General features: G+C 36.3%; 1 protein-coding gene across 2 annotated transcripts in view; it reads left to right on the top strand.

Moving 5' to 3' along the window:
- PLXDC2 (plexin domain containing 2) overlaps positions 1-19,043 on the top strand; it is a gene marked incomplete at both ends in the record, with an annotated part of 390,364 nt that extends 371,321 nt beyond the window's left edge. For both annotated transcript variants that reach the window (XM_079699678.1, XM_079699677.1), the window contains one exon: positions 18,927-19,043. In XM_079699678.1, coding sequence (XP_079555804.1) covers positions 18,927-19,043 — 117 coding nt within the window. The remainder of the gene's footprint in view (positions 1-18,926) is intronic.
- Between the last annotated feature and the right edge of the window lie 2,244 nt (positions 19,044-21,287).

Raw genomic sequence — 21,287 nt, 5'->3', positions numbered from 1 at the left:
AATAAAGTAACATAGAACCAGAGATACAAAGTGCTATTTTGCTTTCTCCCGTGGTTCTCTCAGCAAATGAATTTCTTAAGTTTTACTAAGAGGTGAGGTTGGCAAGTAAGTATGTATGATTTCTTTAGGTAGGAGAAGCAAAGCATACTTGGCACTTTGCACTTAGAAATAAACTCATTTGTGGTTTTCTTTCTATCTCCATCTTTCTCTCCCTTTCTCTTAAGATTTAGACTATTCTGAGAGCTTTTGGTATAACATGTAAGCTCCAGCCACTTAAAATCACTTCTGCTACTCTGTTTCCTTCCCTCACACTGCAAAGAAGCCTTAGGGAATTTTTTAATATTCTCATTCAAACATTTTTTCTGAAATTTAAGTTGGCATTTTTCCTATTCCTATTTTATTTCAATCTGTGATCATTAACATCTTCATATTATAATCACTGCTAATGGGCAAAGTACTTTTTTCTTCTCACCCTTCTCTTAACTATAGAAAACACAGATTTCATTCACATTGAAACTCCCATGTGCAGTAAATGATGCAGCTGAGTCACATTCCAGGCAGGTGCAAATCTGTTTCCCTGACGTAGAACAGAGTGTAGATCCCCAATCTTGATCAGGAGGAGGTAAGACGAGAGCACAGCTACTTAATTATCTTCCCTCCATGAATCTCCACTTAAGAAAATATATCATTATCTCTTATTGACCTCCAAGTAGTAAAGAGACAGATAAATATCTGCCTTGCCTTCCTGCCTTTATGAGCCTAATATATATAAATATATATACATATTCAGTCATTCATTTACCTCAGCACATAGTAGAACAATTGCCTGTTTTATTTATTTGTCAATGAAAAGTAGGTATAAGACTAAAGTATTCTCAGTGATATTTTCATTCAAATCAATTTTGTGAAAGACTTTATAGTAATAAATGATGTGATCTAACAGTAAATGAAAAAAAAAAGTCCTTTAAATATCAAAAGATAGTACTAATGGAAGTTTCTAGGAAGTTGCTAATGGTGGTAGCAGTATAAATGTTTTGCTTCCAAAATATCCAGATAAAAACAGACAGAATAACTGGATATCAAAATCAAAAACTTGTGGGCAGCATTTACAACAAAACCAGCTGACAACTTATGTCCAAAATATAAATATGAACCCTCAAATACAGCAGATAATAACAAGCCACCAATATCCACAAGACTTGAATGTTGTCCATATCTGTGTGCAAGAAAGCAAAGGGTAGCAACAAGGTGTCCAACAGGCATGAAAACAGGAGAACCACAAAATAGCCAATAGGCATTGACTAGAAAATACAGCAGGCTAATGTGAGAACAGCAGCAAGAAATGGGAAGGGCAAGTGCCAACCCCAGTTGCAGGTGAGTGCATGGGCCCTATGTATAAATTTCTGAAGGAGCTAGAGTGGTTTGGTTTGAAGAATTCTCAAAATTGACCTGCCAGGGCCATCTTCCATGACAGTGCCCACGCTAGGACAAAACCCTGGGAGTGGATTCAGAATTGAGTAGGATAGAGACAGCAGAGATTTTAAAAGCAGGGGTCAGGGGAGGTTCTTTTAAAGTTATGCAGGAAAACAGAGTCAGGAAATATCAGAGAGCAAGCCATCATATGTTTTTAATACAATTGAAGAACAACAGAAGAGGGAACTCTGAAACTATTGATGTTACTTCAGCCAGTCCTCTTTCTGGAAGTTCAGAGAAACCAAATGTGAATAAAAATAAGCAGAAGAAAAATATGGAGGTGAAATCCCTGCAAAGATACTACAATTTAAAGAGAATAAAGAGCAGAATTATGGGGTTGGCCAAAAAGTTTGTCCAGGTTTTTCCATAAGATGTTTGGAAAAACCCCAGTGAATTTTTTGGCCAACCCAATATATCCCTACAGTCAGTGAAAGCATATCAGAAAGACATGCCTTTAAAAATCTACTGAAAATTCTAAAGTACTATTTCGAAACTAGCTTAAAAGCATTAAGAAAATGATGCATAACATTAAAGAACAACTCAAATTGGCATTATATAAACTAAAAAATGTGGTGAACATCCTTAAGAATTAGAAATAAAAGAAAAAATCAGAAATAAAAGAAAAAATCATTTTGGAAATGAGGAAAAAACTAGAATAAGAGAAGAGCAAATAAACAATTCTTTATTAAATAAAAGGTTAAAAGAAAGAAAAGTTTAAAACTGAAAAGAACTAAAGAAGGAGATAAAAAAGATTTGAGAGATAATGACAAACATTGAAGATTTACAAAGACCCAACATGTGGATAATAGGAATCCCTAAAGAAGAAAACCAAAGCAATAAATAAGTAAACACAAAATGTAAAAAATATATAAACTATGATTTTTTTACAAAGTTCCTGCAACTTAAAAAAAAATCTAAATATTGAAAGAAGACAATGTGTACCTGAGATTATTGACCAAAACCAAAACCAATTGGTTAACATTAAAATTTATTCTTCTAAAATCACAGGATGATTTTTTTAAGGAAAGAAAGAAAATCCTTTGTGCACTTAGACAAATGGAACACCTGACTTTGAAGGGAACATGAATTAGATAATCAGCAACTTTTTGACAGCAATTTTTTAAGCCATAGGAAAATGGGGTAACGATATTAAAGGAAAGGAAATGTAAGCCAAGGTTTTATATCCAGCAAAACTAATTTTCAAGTATAAAGGGCACAGTAAACTATTATTAACATACAAGAGTCTGGCAATGTTGTTTTCATGAGCTTTTCCTGAGAAATCTATTAGAGAAGAGCTTCAAATAAACAAAATGACAAAAGAGAATTCAAACAAGAACTTGTGAATTCAGTTGGCACCACTCAGAAACTTCTGTACACTTTCCCCATATGACTGTCCTTTGTACATTTGAAGGTGGCTATTGATAGAATATGTATCTCATGTTTCAGCTTCCTTCACCTGACAACAAACATTTTGGAATTGTTTAGAAAATGTTAACAATATTTTTTCTATATGTTACTCCATTTATATTTTTTAATGCAATTGCTAATTTTACATCTAATATTATATGTCAAGTATACTTTAATTTAAAAAGCAAATGAAGCTGCTAATTTATACATGCATGTTTTAATTTATATAATAATTATACATATGTATATTCATGATAATGTGCATCATTTATATATGCACATTCTAATCTCCCATTCACTGAGTGTTAAAATAATAATGTTACAAGTAGTAATATATCATTTATTATTGCTTTTGATCTGGCATATACTGTATTAAGTGTTTTATATTTGTAAATCTCTGGGCCTCATATAAGCCATTAAAAAGAGGTAAATTTGAATAATACAGATGGCTAACTGTTCAGCATAATTTGTGTTCCCAGTTCCATAGTAGAGATTTGTGACTGGTGAGTAATTATGCAACTTAAGATTACATTTCCCAGGTTCTCTTACATCTGAATGTGGCCATATGACTACTGATCACCAACAGTAAGTGATGTGTGCCACTTTTAAGTCAAGGCTTTCAGAATTGGATGTGTCTTTTACACACCTTACGTCCTCTTCCACCAACTGGATACACAGTCCAAGAGACTGGAGAAGCCAAGTTGAAAAAAGCCTGATCCATGCATGGAAGGAAGTTGCCTGCCTATAGGAACACTTGTCTTGGACTATTATGTGAACAAGAAATAAACTTCAATTTATTAAGCCACTGAAAAAATTAAAAGAAGGATTATTAATAGAGAAAATAGTTACCATCTAGTGGATGTAAAGCCACATAATAAATTCATTAAGACAATGAAATATCAGGGAAAATCATTGGGCTGGGTATGTTTTGACAAACGACATAATTGCATTAGAATTTGTTTAGAAAGAGAAGTATATAAAAAAGGAAACAGATGGACTAAAAACCACTGACGATGTTGAAAAAATTCAAGTCAAAAGAAAACCAAGGTGATAAATATATTGCTAGTGACAAATCCAAATGTAAAAGAAATGAAATTATTGGAGAAAAAAACTATAATAACATAAAGTTATACAAGACATATATTGTCTATAAAAATTACAGGAGTACAGAAGAGGAAGAGTAAAATATATTTTAAAAAACTTAACAATTATGTTTTTGGACTTAAATTTTTATTTACCAACTGTAAAATCTATTTAGCAGAATATAGTTAGTGTAATTAGAAAAACTGAGTATATATCTATTTTTTAATGAAATAATTTATGATATTTCAGTGGGACAAATAAGTAACCAGAGGTTATGAGATTTGAAATTATTTTCTATTAACTCTGGTTAATAGGTGGAACTGACTGATCAGTTCTTTCAAGGGACTGTCTTTAAAACAAAATCAGAAAGACTTCCCTCATTGTATTATTTTATTTTACTTCTGAGTGAACTTTAATAACCATATAGTAGCTCCAGGGGACAGCACATCTGTCTCATTCATTGTTTTTATCCCCAGGACAAGCACAATACTTATAAATATTTGCTGAATAAATAGTCTCATCTAAAATAATCCAAGTAGAATTCAATAAACAGAATCATGAAATGATAGAAAGTTGAAGACAGCAGGAAATTTAAGGAAAAAATCAAATGCAGTGGTTCACAACTTTTGCATTACATGTCTCACCTAAAAAGAAATTAGACTTCATTTCCCTGAATAAACATTTGTATACTTGGAAATATAAATAAGTCTTGAATTTGCAGCACTGATGTTTTAAGATGATGTATTAAGATATTTTTAATGTAAATCTTACTGGTATATTTTAGTTGAGTCATTCACCATATGTTTTAAATGCATAAAACTAATGTTGATTTTAAAATATTGCCCTTTTAAAAATTACTGGCACATATTTATCAAATATAAGACTAACAGAAGGTTGTAGGTTCATAGTAAGTAGAGAACCAGTGTTTGTCCAGTTTCTCATTTTCTACATGAGAACGTGGATAACTTCCCATGAGATGGGAAGTGATTTGCCTGAGGCCTTAGTGTTTGACGGTAACAGAAGCAGGAACCAGTTAAATGCAGTAGAAAGAGTGCAGTGCAAAGAGGACAGACCTTGCATAAATTCTAGCTTTTAATTTATTAACTTTGTGACTTTTGGTCAATTCCTTAACCTCTCGTGTAATCCAACCAGGAATTAAAACCAAATTTGCTGACTCCCAACTGCCTTCATCAGCATAGTGTTAAAAGCACTATTTTTTAAAAGATGGTCATTAGTCTTAGCCAAAAATTATATAAATACCAAAATTTATTGGAGGTATTCATCTTTTTCCTACTCCTCCCTTGTATTTATTGGAGAGGTTCATTTATTTCCCATACCTACCCTCCTTTCTTATGTGAATGTTGGTGAGTTACCCAAATGATAAAAAGGAAGGGAAAAAGTGATCTAGAGTGATCTAAATAATTCACAAACCATTTTCTCAACCCCTGGATATAATACCATTGATTGTGCAATAAAAAGAGTCATTTTTATAGGTTCTAGTTCATCTATCTCAGACATCTTGATGTTTTTATTTCTTTCTTTCATTTAAAAAATGCTGTGAATGTTGGAGTTACTTCCAGGACTGTAACCTGGCTCACATAGTATCATTCCAATGGTTATCATTACTTCTTTATCACAAGATGAATGTCTTGCACTTTCAGCTAAGCTTTTGTGGAAATTACATGAATCTTTGTAAAGGATAGTAATGAACATCATTGGAGGCTCTAAGTAAGGAATGATTAAACACTGATATTAGTCAGTTATAACATTGTATGAAAACAGTTATGAATGCATCTGTAATATCCCTTCAATTGATCTTGTACAGCAGATATTCCTTAACATTTATTTTTCTGCCATACTAATGTTATATTGTTCCCCTTTTGATTTTTTTATTGAAGTATAGTTGATATACAGCATTATATTAATTTCAGTGGTACAACACAGTGATTCAATTTTTTATGGGTAGGATCATCATTATTTTTTATTTCACTTTCTCAATTGACTTGAAAAGAGATAGTGTGTATCCAAAATTCCAAAATAAATAGATCGAGTTTCTCAAATTTAAAAAAGATATACCATTATGCATATCTATTTTTCTATAGTACCTTAAATAGGTAAAAAGTTTGCTATCTGCCTTTTAAATTTTTTCTAAACCTTTTAATTTTATTTAAACATATACAAATTAAACATGTCCTGAAATACCAGTCGAATATTACAGATCTATTTTTGTCCTGGCTTGATTGATAAGCATTACACTAAATCGTCACATGAATAGTGTCCAGCCTTGGATTTGATGGCATAAACCATTTAATTGGGTTGTTTCCTAATCTTGTGATTAAATGTAGATTAAAGCATGCAATCCCTTTAGGGCAGGAAATAACTCATCATTTACCATTCCTAAGGTCACGGCTGATTAGAATTTAACTTGCCACTTTTCTTTCACCTCACTGAGAAGCACAGTGATGCTCCAGATACAAGTTACTTTATGAGAACAGCCTCTTCGGGACCACAGCCAGTCCTATTGTTGTACAGATCAACACTAACTCACATTCGACTTTTATTAGAACATTTATGAGCAGGGCAGCATTATCTTGTCTTTTAACCAAGTCACTGGGCACCAGTGACCTGGCCTGTTTTCACACTCAACTGCAAATTACTTTTCCACAGCGTAAATTGCCTGTCTAATAGCAAATTATTACTCTATTTTAGTAGACGACAACCACTCATGGCAGTGTAGTTCAAAAAATCAAAAGATACTGCCAAATGCATTATCAACATAATATTATAAGCAAATACCAAAGAAGCCTGGAATCTTCTCAGCTCATATCATGGAAAATCAATCAAAACTGAAACTCCTATTTGTGAAATGCAATCTGGTAGATGTTCTTAATATTGCAGAATTGGAACTAGGGGAAAAATATAACCCAGTTTATGTCTGTTGTCTGATATAAGTTGTTACTAGTTCTCCCATTCGCTCTCAGAATGTCCTAATTTGGACAATGTCATATGGTCACCCTGTATATAATCATGTATGCCAGCTTATTATATAGGTGGAATCATAGAACATAAAAACTTTAAAGACCAAATAGCCACATAGGAATTTAATAATAATACAAGGAACATCAACGGTATGTTCCATGCTGAATAGTTCAGGCAAGTACAGCAAAATTCTTAGGAAAGAGAGGGAGATTAATCGGGGGAATTTCATTAAAGAGGCAGTATTTGAGCAGAGTCTCAAAAGAGTGCCAGGCTGTGCCTAAGCAAAGAGGAAGGGGAAATGCCATTCACATGGAAGAGGGGTATGTTATGATTTTACAAAAGCATTAGATCAAGAAGGGGCAAGATGGATTGATTTATTCAACTATATATGGGTATCTACAGACAAGTACTAGGAGTAGCTTTAATGTGGATGGAGGTTACATGTGACAAGCTTTGAAGAACTAACTACAAAATCTGGGCTTCCTTCTATGGGCAGTGAGCATCAGTGATGTAATAAAGGAGTAGAAGTTGAAAACGGTGTTGGGGAAGGGGGCTGGAGACAGCTGGAGAAGAGAGAAAAGACCTGCAGAGGAGAGCTAGAAGGCTGTCTCGGTAGTTCATGTGTGAGATGAGAGCTGCGAGCTGAATTAGGGTATTAATGGAAGGAATGGAATGGGGTTACTTCAAGAGCCATGTGGAGGCAGAAGATAGAATTTAGCCATTTTCATTTGCTTAAAGCTTTGTGTCTGAAAATGCTTTCAATTAATTATCTTTGATTCTCAATGAGGTCCATAAATGTAGGCATTTGTTCTATCCCTGTTTTACAGAGAAAGTAACGGAGAGTCCAAGAAGTTAAGCACTTCCAAAACTCCTATAGCTAATTTGTGGTAAAGGTGGGGAGAGTATCCTGATTCTTTGAATCGAATGTGTGGGATGAAGAGAAGGAAGTAAAGATAATTCCAAAGTACAAAATCTGAGACACCGGGAAATTAAATTTTCTAGCCACAGAATTAGAAACATCAGAGGACAAAGTTAGTTTAGGAATGAAAGTGATGGGAGTGGATTTTAAGCATGTTTGGTTTGAGCTGATGGTCAGATCACAATTGGGCCTCTTCAAAAGCAACTGAAGAAAAGGAATGGATTAAGATAAAGCAGTCGAGTGAGAAAATATGCAAGTTACAATAGTGAGAATTGAACCCCAAGAGAATAAAGAATGCTACGGGGAAGAGAGAGAGCTCGTGGCTGTCTTAGGACATGTTAACATTTAGCAGTCATAAACCAGGGAAGGAGACAAGTGTAAAAGGTAAAAGAAAAAAAAGAAAGGCATAACAAAAGAAAAAAACCCAAGATGCAAGAAAATACACCGTCGTAGAGCACCAGCAAAAAGGAAAGTATCAAAAATCAAGAGTAAGCAGCAGTATAAAGGGCTCTAGAGACACCAAAGAATTAGAAGAGAAAAAAGGTACTAACTTGATAAGGAGATTAGTTGTCACCTGTGAGGACGCAGTTTCAAGGTAAGGAGCAGACATCAGATTTAAGGGGGTAAAATTGGTGGTGTAATGTGAAGGCAGTGGATTCAGTCAGCCATTCAAGAGAGATTTAGTAATGAGGCTAGAAAAAAACATCAAGTAAAGGTGGTTTTTTGGTTTTTGGGTTTTCTGACGTTGAGTATAGGCATAAGGTAAAGAAAAAAATGAACGGATTTTTTTTTAAGGTGCTTGGGAAGGAGGGAAGGATGAAGTAGAGACAGGATTGAGTAGGAAATGCAATTAACTATGCAAGGAGGAAGACTATCTTTTTATTTCAGGTAAGAAGAAAGGATGAGTAGATATGAAGGCTTTAGTGAAGAGAGAGGGGAAAGGGTTAGCACCTTAATGGCTTCATGTTCTCAGTAAAAATGGGTGATGAAATACGAGATTGAGAGAGGACAGCACGGATTGGGATTGGATGGAGTCTGGGTGTATCACCAGGATTTAATGAGAGAAGAGTGAATGAATCCCTGAGTTCCCAGTTGGAAGAGTGGAATTCTGATCTCAGGTGGCCTCGGACCGCAGCTGCTTGAAGCAGGGTTTCAGTTCCTGGCCAGTGATTGAGGTCGGGTCGCGGCGGTGAGATACCGAATCCTAGCCACTAGACTAGTGGTCAGTGACAAGGCGCTGGCCCTTTGGCTTTGCAGAAGAGAATTCCCACAAGGACGGAAAATAGTGAAACAAGTAAAGTGTTTTTTAGGAGGAAGAGTACCTGTGGATAGACACATGAGGGGGACTCAGAGAGAGAGTCGTGCTCTCGTGGTAGATTGAATCACTTATATGGGGCATTTCTTCCAGGTTTCCTTTGGCCAATCACTTTGATTTGCCTGGTTCTGAGTCCGTATTTGGTACATCTCAGGATTCTCCCATGTGTGCACGTGCATCTCTTAGCCAAGATGGATTCCAGCAAAGAGACCTATGGATAAATTGACATTATTCCCCTTTTGACCTCCAAGGAGCTTTCTAGTCGGGAAGGTCTCCTTGACTTCAAGAATGAGAAATATGTGGTCTCTTGTCTTTTATCTGGGCAGGGCTCAGCCTCTCCAATTTTCCTGCTATTATTGAGTTTCTGTCCAAAGGGGACGAACTCCATTTGCTCAGCCTCGGGCCCATCTACCTCCTGCCTCAATTCTTTGGGGCTGGGTTAACGCGAATATGTAACTTTTTTCTGCAGTAGTTGTGACAGCTTAGGGTCTGGAATAGGAAAACGTAGGAGATGAGGATTTAAGGTAAGGGTGAGAGAACTTAATTTAAAGGAGTTAGAGGTAGTGCAGTGCTGTGAGATGGCCAGGCCTTGGAGGTGACTGTTTTGAGATAAGATAGAATGAGCAATATAGAAGAGATAAAAGTGGATATTTTCAAAACGACTGAGGAGGAATCCTGAAGAAGAGAATGTTGAAGTTATTAAAGTTGCTGCAGGGGATACAGTAGAGGGGAAAAACAAAGCGCAAAAACCCAGCGGCAAGCAGCCTGCAGTCCGCCCTGGGAGTTTCATTCTGTCCTCTGTCTTCATGTTCAATCTTCTCATGAAACCGTCTCTGATGACTCAAATCCAAAAGAGGACCTCTTTCCTCCAAACTCATAAAATTTACTTTTAAATACTTTCAGCACATACTTGACCTTATACTGAGTAATCAAATCCCTTGTCTGCATTTTTAGCTTCAAGTGTATTCAAGCTTTTGTAGGCAAATACCTTATTTTCCCTTAATATACTGTAAATGCCTTAAGTTTAGTGTTGTGTTTTAAATAGAGGTGCTTAAATAGAAATTTTATTGGCAGACTGAATGCAGTTATATCCACATGAATGTGCTGTCACTATTAACCAGTCATTCTTATTTGGGGCAACAAAATGCCCAATAATGGGTTGAAATCAAAAGAGGAAAAATGTCTCTGTGTGCTGAGTCTCTCACGGGGCATAAACTGTAGAAGATCTATGCAAGTCTGTACGAACACTCGTGAATCTCCTTGTGCATCACACTTTGCTAGACATGGTAGATCAATGCGGAACCAAGGGCAAGGCTTTGAGAGCAATCTGCCCCAGGTGCAGGTCATGAGGGGGCGCATTGTCTATAGAGAATGGTATAATTACAATAGAACTGACTAAAAAAAGTGAGCTTTTTATTATCACTGTGTACCTGAAATTCTAAATTGTGTTAAAAACTTTTGCTGATCTAAGGTCTGAAGAGTTGACTCAGTCACTATTGAGCTTTACTAACATAGCATATACGTAAACTTCAACTGAGCACAGGTTTCTTACTTTTCCCTTGATGAATATTGTCTTCTACATGAAACTTAGTTCAGAGAACTCCCAGCTACACGCTTGGCTCCTCACAGCCGACTCAGCTACATGCATTCATTTAGAGAATAAATGAATTCTTTTGAATCATAACTCCATAAGAATCTGGAGTTCCTTGTACATGTTCAGGATCAACGGGTCTCCAACCGACATAGCACTACACGCATCTGTGTTAAAACAGTAGATTCAAAAGCAAGAACTATGGCACTATGGTTGTAAAGACAAAGAAAAAGAACTTGGGTTACTTCAATTCTATTATTGCAAAGTGCAGATCGTTCTCAGAACCTGGTCCTCACTCATTCGGCAATATTCCCTCATCTGTCTTTTCCCCCTTTTTTCAAAAACACATTGTCATTGCATCTTCCCATTTTGTACATAATATTTGTTTTGTTTTTTATTTGTAATGTTTTTTGCTGGTGTGATTATATCTATGAAGTGCAAAACAGGAAGGTTTTCAGCGTCTGCTTCTTTTCTGGCCATTATTATTATTCATTTCCCTTTCTGATTATGACTGAAAATAATGTTGTCTCACAGAGGAGGCAGATGTTACAAAAAGGATCTACTCCAGATGTCAAATATCTTCAGTACACCACTGCCACGGCTACTTCAGAGTTCAACAGATATGACTTTGACTCCAAGGACAGATACATAGAGTACATGTATGCAACCACATAAACAACCACAGTGTGTGCTAAAATGTGACAAGAGATGTAGCTAAAATATCAGGAAATGTCTGAGACAACACAGGAGAATGAAAAGTAACTTCTAATCTGTAGGTAGGAATCCAGAAATCTTCCTCGGAAATAATGTGAAATGGATAGTGTCTGTATAAGTAAAAATGATGAAGTAAGTGGCATTCCAGTTTAGGGGAAAACCACAGGCGAAGGCTCGGAGTAGGAAGGCATGGGATGTAGACATGGAAAGTGGCTCTCGACCCTTACTGTGCATCTGACTGACCCGAAGAACTTTTTTAAAAAATCCACCTGCCTGGGCCCCAGCGAGAGATTCTAAATCAGTTGGCCAAGGTGGGCTTTGACTTCAATACTCTTTTTTTAATCTCCCCAAATAATGTTATTTTTAGTCATGTCTGAAATCCAGTGGGCTATTTAAAAAAAATGGACATTAAGTGTTTGAACTGTGTGATTGAAAGATCTTTCTTCCCATATTAAAGAATTTGTACTTAATTTAGGAGCCAATAGAGAATCACATAATTTCATTTTATTTTTTAATTTTTATTTTATATTGAAGTATAGTTGATTAACAATGTTGTATTAGTTTCAGTTGTACAACAGAGTAATTCAGTTATACTTATACATGTATCTATTCTCTTTCAAATTCTTTTCCTATTTAGGTTATTACAGAATACTGTGCAGAGTTCCCTGTGCTATACAGTAGGTCCTTGTTGGTTATCTATTTTCAATATAGCAGTGTGTACCCGTCAATCCCAAACTCCCGATCTGTCCCTCCCCCTTTAAGAATACTTTTGCTTTTGGAAAATTATGTGAGTAATATGATGATTTTGTTACTCCCAGTAAATAGCTGTTCTTCACATGCTTTGGGACAATTTTCATCTTGGGCATGTATTAACTATGGTTGTATTAACTAATTCTTCAGGATTATTCACAGCACAGTTCTAGAATGAAGGCAACAGACCACTGGCAAGTCATAATTTTAGGTTGGAAAAGAGGCAACTGCAGGACAGTAAAACAACTTCTACATGAGGAAAAGCAACCAAAATAGGATGAGTAGAGAATGTGTAAAAAAACACTCAGAAATAGAGTTACAAATGCAGAAAACAAACTTATGGTTACCAGGGTGTAAGGTAGGGGGCAGGGATAAATTGGAAGATTGGGATTGACATATAAACACTAGTACATATAAAGTAGGTAACTTATAAGGACCTACTGTATAGCACAGGGAACTCTACTCAATACTCTGTAATGACCGATATGGGAAAAGAATCCAAAAAAGAGTGGATATATGTATATGTATAACTGACTCACTTGGCTGTATGCCTGAAACTAACACAACATTGTAAATCAACTATACTCCAATAAAAAGTTAAAAAAAAGAAAAACACCCAGACTTTGCTTCACACAAGAATTATTGCTTAGAATTCTTGGCCACACCAAAAGGTAGACAAATCCATTTGAGTTACTCTTTTTAAGAAAAAAGTGACCTATAATTCATGAAGCAAAGAGACACAGCCACAGATAGGAGTCATTTATTTTAATTAGATTGCAAGTTTGACTGGCCAGGGCCCAGAGCCATTATATTGTGTTTTCCTTTGGATAGGTTTGCCAAATCAAATACACGACACTTAGATAAATTTTAATTTCAAGTAAACAATGAGTAATTTTTTAGCATAAATATGTCCCAGGAAGTATAGTTTTAAAAAATTACTCATTGTTTATCTACCATTCAAATTTAACTGTTGTCCTGTAGATTTATTTGCTAAATCTGGCTAAATCTGGCAACCCAGATTTATAACTGAAAGTAACCTGTGTTGAAATCATATTCAACACAAAATAAGGAGATTAGAGAATAATTTGTACTTAGAAGTATGAAAAAGAGAAAAGATTCCCTTCCTCTGGACAGTCAAAAGTGATCAAAGCTAAATATGGAAAGGTTGACCCAGTTGTATGAACACATCAATTTCCACGAAGATCCACTGGAGACTCAAGGAAAGTTCAAGTTCAATATTTTTTCTTCCCTCCACTTTTAAAGAATGCTCCTGATTGCGGAGACTGTAGAGAAGCATTACCCTTGCAGTTCCAACTGACCAGTAGTATCAGCATCACCTGGGACCTTGTTAGAAACACAGAGTCCCGGGCCTCTCCCCAGACCTGCTGAATCAGAATCTGCATTTTAACAAGATCCCTTGTGATTTGTATGCAAGTGTGAGAAATGCAGATTTCATTCTATAGTTTCCAAAAACATGCTCTAGAAGGTATAGGATCCATAGGCGCCCCCTCCCCCCCCTCCCCCCCTCCCCGGGCTCAGGGAGTGTGTGAGCAGGGTTTCTTTCCTCCATCACAATGAAGAGAGACCTATACTCTGAGTGATCCTGTTTGGGCTTCCAGGTAAAATTTCATTGGAACAAAGGGTCTATGGCTTAATTTTTTTTAATTAAAAAAGAAAAGAAAATCTTGAGAAGACAATCATCCAGTTCATTTCATTTTCCAAATGGGGAAACTAAGTAACAAAACATGGGACTGTGCCTGAGTCTTGTGCTGGGAAGTGACAGGACCGAGATGCTGTCCGTGCCTCAGGATCTCAGCCTCTTACCACTTCCTACTGTTTACTGAAGAAATACTAGAAATCTCAGAACAACTGCTTGTCAAACGCCATCAGGCACCACAGGTGTCTTCTAGATGAGCCTTGAATTTCAAAATTAACCCCTTGTCTTTCACACTCACGCCTAGTAACTGCCTTTCAAGGGTTCTTCTAACCCATAAAAAGCACTATCCGCTTTGCTCTCCGTTTGAAGACAGGTCTCCAGTTGCAGTTTTGTTTACACTACTAACTCAGGGTACCCTGCAGGTTTGTTTGTGGATATTTCAGCTAATTATCTTGCCACAGACCATCGAGACAGATCTGGATGACTGTTCAATTAATAGTTCTGAAGGTGTAATTAGGGAGACTACCTGCTTTCACGGCCCACCCCAGTGCCAACATATCAGTGTGAACATTTACTTCTGAATTTGATTAATTGCATAAATAATTCTCAGAAATGAAATTAGAGATCACCCACGCATTACACCCTGTCATGTTTTAAGGCATGACACCCTGAATCTCTGTAATGAATTAACATTACAGTCTGGTTTGAATTTTTCAATTTTCAGCATATATCCTGCTCTGTTAGCACATGACCCTGTGGCCCCCATCAGTTTCTGTAACAATTTGAATTAGCCATTCTAAAAAGAACACAGATTTGGACATGTCTAAGCCTCAAGAAAAAAGTATTAAATGCTGAGTTGTGACCTGTCCGTCATACTTCATGGCAGAGCCAGACATGATGCCCAATCTTTGTCCATCGGATAGATGTCTCATATTATAGCACCAACCTTAAAGATCATTCTATGAGAACTAAACATTCAGTCATTCTGTGGAAGTCACAGAACTGCCCCCTTTTTTCATTTATATAAGGAAATCTCTGAACAATTACAGATTGACCTAGGAAAACAACTTCAGTTAGGACTAATTTACATAGATTTCCTTTAAATTTAGGGATCCTAAAAGTTAGTGGAAGAAGGCAGGAGGGACAATGATCAGGAGAACCACGACCCAGAGGAGTTTTTAAATAATTTTTCTCTCCAGTGTTCAAGTCAGTTATCTTAGGGAAGCAAGCATAAGGATGCTACAGTTTTAGAGGACAAATCCTCAGATATCGTTTTACAGATAAGGAAACAAAGGCCCAGAGAAATCAAGTGATTTATTTAAGATCATATAATTGATTTCTGATATGTGAAAGCATTCTAGAAAAGAAGCAGAATTTTGGTAAATTTATTACTCTGTTTGGTATTTTTAGGGCTAGAATTGAGATATCAAGGCATTGTAAAAGAATGTAAAATCGGACCAAATGTTTAAAACCCCAGTTGCATGACATTTATTAGATTTCATTGTAAATTTTAGCATATTATTATGGGAAATACCCTCTATTTTCATCTGGTCAAAAACTCTAGGAGTAAATATAAAATTTTCCGTTTTGCACAAATAAAATGGGAGTCTTGAATATTGTAGTTGGATTATACCTTTTCTATCTTGTTCATCTTTAGAATGCTTATCTGAGCCCTTTATTAAGTCTTACCTCAATGTATCCCTTTCCCCTGAAATGGTTTTTATCTCCCATGTGGAAACCATGTTTCATACCTTTCTTTGGTCATATTTCCTTCAACATGGCATCTAGCACCATGTTAGACATTTCAGGTGTTTTTAGTAAATAATTTGTGCATTCCCTTTGGCCCAATAATTTTATTCCCATCAGGTTAGCAGCAAAAGTATTCACTGTAACATTATTTATTTTATCAAAAAATCTGGAAAAAAATCTCAAAATCAAATTGACTGTATAAATCATATTGAGTTATAAGTAGTTTGCTCTACAGACACTTAAAATAATTTTGTAGAGGGATAGTTCATAAATTTTTTCATGCTCTTATTTGGAAATAAAGGAGTCCATAAAACAGTATTTGCAATGATTTAATGTTTCTAGAAATGCATATAAGTGATGTACACTGATAGTTGAACCAAATTATGTGTGGGTGGTAGGATCTCTAGTGATTTTAAATCTTGTTGGGGTATTTTTTTTTCTACAATGAGTAGTGGTAAATCAAAAGAAATTTTCTTTAAGGATATGCAGTTAATTCAGAAAATAAGTCTGTGCTGTGTTAACAGAGGAAGCTTCATTGTCCAATATTTTTGTACTTTCAATTTTGAGAACCTCTGTGATGAGTTCACAAAGAACATGATAAACATTATCAATAATCCTTCAATCTTTTCACCTAAGAGAATTATTAACTTAGTAATTCTGACTTATTAACAGAATCCTGAAGTTGTTGGTAATGTTATAGTTTAAGATCGAAATAAAAATAGAGCCATGTTCACAAATTTCAGATAGGTTATACATGAACTACTGAATTTTAAGAACTAATTTCTACAGTGGGGAGAATTAACTTTGGAAGTAGACAGATCTCATTTTAAATCTTGGATCTGCCATTTGCTAGCTTTTTAGTTTTGTGCGAAAGGTAAATGATTGAGTTGTACACATTAAATGAGATAGTGTATGTAAATTACCTACTAACTGCATGAAATACGGTTAAGAGCTTAATAAAATATATCTTTCACAAGCATCAACATTCTCATTAATGGTGCTTTTTATTGGATAAATTTGAAGTTGTGTAAATTTAAGGCATACAGCATGTTACTTTGATACATTTATATATTGTAATATGGTTGCTGTTGTAATGACATTTATTGCATTACATACTTATAGTACAATATTATTTAATACCCATTACAAGCATATACTCTTAAATACCATCAATCTTATCTCCCCACCCCCATCACCTGGTAACCACTGTTTTACTTTTTGTTACTCTTTTCGGTTTGACTTTTTTAGATTCCACACATAAGTGATATCATACAGTACTTGTCTTTCTCTGACTTGTCTCGCTTAGCATAATGTGCTCAAGGTCCATCCATGTTGTCACAAATGACAGGATGTCCTCCTTTCTCATGGCAGAATAATATCCCACTGTGTATCCCACCTCTTCTTTATCCATTCACCCACTGATGGACATTCAGGTTGTTTCCATATCCTGGCTATTGTGAATAATGCTGCAATAAACATGGGAGTGCATTTATCTCTTCAAACTCCTGTTTTCATTTCCTTTGGGTTTATACCAGAAGTGGAATTGCTAGATCATCTATTTTAAACTTTTTGAGGGACTTCCCTATTGTTTTCCCTAGTGGTTGGACTAATCTACACTCCCACCTACAGTGTCTGAGGATTGCCTCCCATTCCATCACATCCTCGCTAGCACCTGCTGTCTGTTGTCTTCTTGATGATAATCCTCACTCCTCTTTAATGGTCACCTGTAGCACAGTGTCTTTACGTGCTGCTTCACAGGGCTGTACTTGCCTGCTGGACCCACAGGCCAGGTGGGCCTTGGAAGGTGGGGCTTCAGAACAGACTTAGTGGTGCTGCTTCACTCAGAGAAAGACAAGGGCAACCGTGCCCTAAGAAGCCCAGTTGTGAAGTAACTGACACCAGAGTGGGGGTTATAAAGAGTGAGCCTATGGGCATTTTCCCACAAACAGGAGTGACCATAAATTACAGGGTCCATCTCCCTAGAAACGATTAGTATATTTCCATTGATGGTGATTTTTAGTTCCAACAAAGACACACTATTTTGCTCTTTAGCCCTCTCAGGTTTACCTTCTTCTCTTGGAAAGTAAAGGTAATTCAGTTTCACTTACATCCTGGGACTTAATCAGCTAATAAATATAAAGCATTCTGACCACATAATGTTATATAGACAGTACATAATATTTTTAGTAGGATTCAATGACCGTGATTGGTGTTTTTCCAGAAGGTAGAGCTAATAGTCATTCCTACCTAATGTGAAAACTCTTTTACAGCCATTAATCATGACAGTGGAATGTAATTGGCAAATCTAGAAAGCTGCTAAATGCCTGTATATCTACACTGATATTTAACATTTTTCACATTGAAATGCTTTCGATGGAAATAAACTTCCTTTAATATTTATTGTTTTATTTACTCCAAAATTGCAAGCACTCTGATAAATGGAGTAATAGTTTCTAGTGTCACTGTGGCCGCGAAATGCCTTTTAGTGTCTTCTGCTGCTGGAACTTAATAATTCATTTTAGCACTTCTATTTGTAAATCACAGAAGGTTTGTTTGATGGACCTAGTGCTGGGGAGAAGTGTCAATACAAATAACCTGTATTTTAGGACCAGTGTCTATATGTGCAATTATTTACATAGGTTTGAGATTGTCTGCGCCCTCTGATGCTGGATTCAGTTTTCAGGGCACGACATCTGTTAATTTTCAAACATAAAAGTCATCTATGGGAAGTCTTAGCTTAATATTAATGTGATTGATCTTTTAGTTTTTGTTCTGTTTTGTTTTGGGGGCAGTTGTTTTGGCTAGGAAGTCTAGCACCAAATTTGAAGCACACTTATAAGAACTGTGTAGAATTTTATGGCCTTAAGTTTTTGAGTGAATTAATAAGTGAAATGAAGTGATATCATTATTAACTTATAGAGAAAAGAAAGTGTCAGTGGCTACACATTAAGAAGACTTGTTTTTTATGACCGTTCACTCTTGCTTAGTTATATTTGGACACTTATGGAGTCTTTTAGACATAAATATGCATAAGGCATAAACCATGCCTTTGAGAAGCTCTCAGTCCTATGGGGGGAGGTATGGCCAAGGAAGTGTCACCTGGGAGGCTCTGGTACTTCCATAATGGAGAGTGCTTTGAGCGTGTATAATGCCAACTGTGGCAGTAATGAGATCATTTAATATGTTACTAAATTTAAATCAGAAGTTCATCTAAAATATTTGGAAAATATATTTTTCTTATGATATGTCCATCACCCTGGTGTTCACTATTTTGCATTTCCTGTTTCAGAGACGCCCAAGCAGATGGCCTGCGATGAAGTTTCGGAGAGGTTCTGGCCATCCTGCCTATGCTGAGGTTGAACCAGTTGGAGAGAAAGAAGGTTTTATTGTATCAGAGCAGTGCTAAAATTTCTAGGACAGAACAGCACCAGTGCTGGCTTACAGGTGTTAAGACTAAAAATTTGCCTATACCTTTAAGACACACACACACACACACACACACACACACACACACACACACACACACACACACACAGAGGAGCCCTAAGCTGCTGTAGTCAAAAGGAGATGAGATTTCTGGACAAGCCCAGCCCAGGAAGGGTTAAAAAAAAAACAACCCTAAAACTTATAGAGGACACCAATTACCACTGAACATAGAATTCCCTAGTGGAATGACCTCTATAGTTCACTCAGCACATCTCCTGTGGACTTATCAGAAATATGACAAGATTACAATGCTGTTGGCTTAAGGTGCAGGGTTGCAAAGGGATCAAGACAAAAAATAATAAAGCTTTAGTTCACGAGGGATCTACACCTTGGTTCAAATATTCTTCTCTAATAACTGTGTTCCACAGCCTGACCCCATTCACTCAAAAGAGCAGTGATGAATATTTCAGTTTGCTGAGAAAAGGAGCTGATGCAGGAGCAAAAATAAACACAAAATAAGAGGTTTTTCTGTCTTTTCACCAGACATGTGGCTAAAGGGTTTTGTTTTTCTGGTCTAGACACACCTGTTCCAACAAGTTCATCACTTTACAGGATGAATCTTTTGCCTGTCCGGGAGGTTCCGACTCCGCCTCCGTCTTCCTTGTTCTGGTTGCCCACTCTGTGAGCAGTGACAGAATTGCAGCCTTTTAGCTAAGGGTGAGAAAGGAGGGAGAGGCAAAGGAGGCCTCTGGTCCCCCTGCCTCAGAGTTAAACATCTGATTTGTTTTAAGAAGTATTGCCTCCACCGCCCACTGTGAAGTCCTATGAAGCCACAGTTGCTCTTGGCTGAAGGAAACAATAGGAAACAATACGAAGAGTTCCTTAATCGTTTTTGAAGCAAAAATGTTAAGGGATTCTAAACACGTGGGGATTTTGTTTTCGCTTTTTACTTTTTGCCGTTTCAGTCCAAAAGGCCCATTTCATTGTCGATTCCAATCTAGGAAGCCAATCAAGGCAGCACATCCCTGGCGATAAAAAGAAGGAAAGAACCCTGCTGAATCATACAGTAATTTTCTTTAAAGCACATAGTAGTTACATAAATATATATATAAATATATTTTTGTTTATAACTAACACAAGGCAGGCTCTTGTGACTCAGAGTGCATTTTGTCATCAAGACAAAACAAATGCGGGATGCATTACTGCATACTTCCATAGAGTTGTAAAATAATCCTTAATATTAGAATATTTTTATGTCACTTAGCAGAAGTGGTTCAATTAGTTGCAGTGCCGATCATTTTCCTGCCTATTTGATCTGCTCTCCTATTCATATCAACCCCTTCCCTCCCTGGTGAAATAAAGCAGATGCAAAAAGCTCCTTAGATGGATCTGTCATTTGCCCCATAATCACAGGCCAGATTTTGAAACCTCCCCATGAATGAAGACAGGAAATTCATCCCTGGAGGAGGAAAGTGGTTAATATATATATACTGAGCTCCTAAAGTTTAAATTCAGGTACTGTGTGTACAATTTCATCAACATCTTGACCCATGAAACTTACGTCTTGTGCCAAGAAGCTATTGGTTTCTGTAGGGTACCGTGTCCAACATTTGCAGATTCAGGTATCAAGAAGCAGAGATGTCTCGTAAGCAGCACTTTACTACCAACTTAGCATCTATACACGTCTACATTCAGTATCATATTTTATCATCACAATTGTCTGATGTAAACTCATGCCATTTTCCATCAAGTATATTTTGCTTTACATTTTTAAGTACCTGATGAGGGTGATCATTTTTTCCTAACCTGCTTAGATAATAATTGCAAAAAAAATTGACAAGCAAGCTGATTGAAGGATGTGATGACAATCTCTCTGCTGTAGCTACGTTCAGTTTATAGGAAATAACCCAACTTATTTCTTGTGGAGTAGGTTTGGTCAGTTAGCAATAATCAAATGACTTGCCAACGTAACTGGTGCAAAGGGTACTCTACAAAGACATAAGGAACACATAGACGATTCCTTCTAGGATAAGATGATGCTTCTTTCACTGGCTTTTGTGTTAGGTGTGACTTCCAATAGGGGATGATTGACAGTTATATAAGTCATGCATATATATATATCCAACTCCTTTTGCGATTCTTTGAAGTAGTAATGTTATCTTTATTCCTTTCGAAGCTCATCTTCCATTTTCGATTCAAAAACATCGACAATTCTGTAAAATAA

This window comes from Hyperoodon ampullatus (genome assembly GCF_949752795.1).
Source record: "Hyperoodon ampullatus genome assembly, chromosome: 3".
NCBI classification, from domain to species: domain Eukaryota; kingdom Metazoa; phylum Chordata; class Mammalia; order Artiodactyla; family Ziphiidae; genus Hyperoodon; species Hyperoodon ampullatus.
Note: the sequence above shows the minus strand (reverse complement) of the source record. Positions and strands in the feature narration are given on the sequence as shown.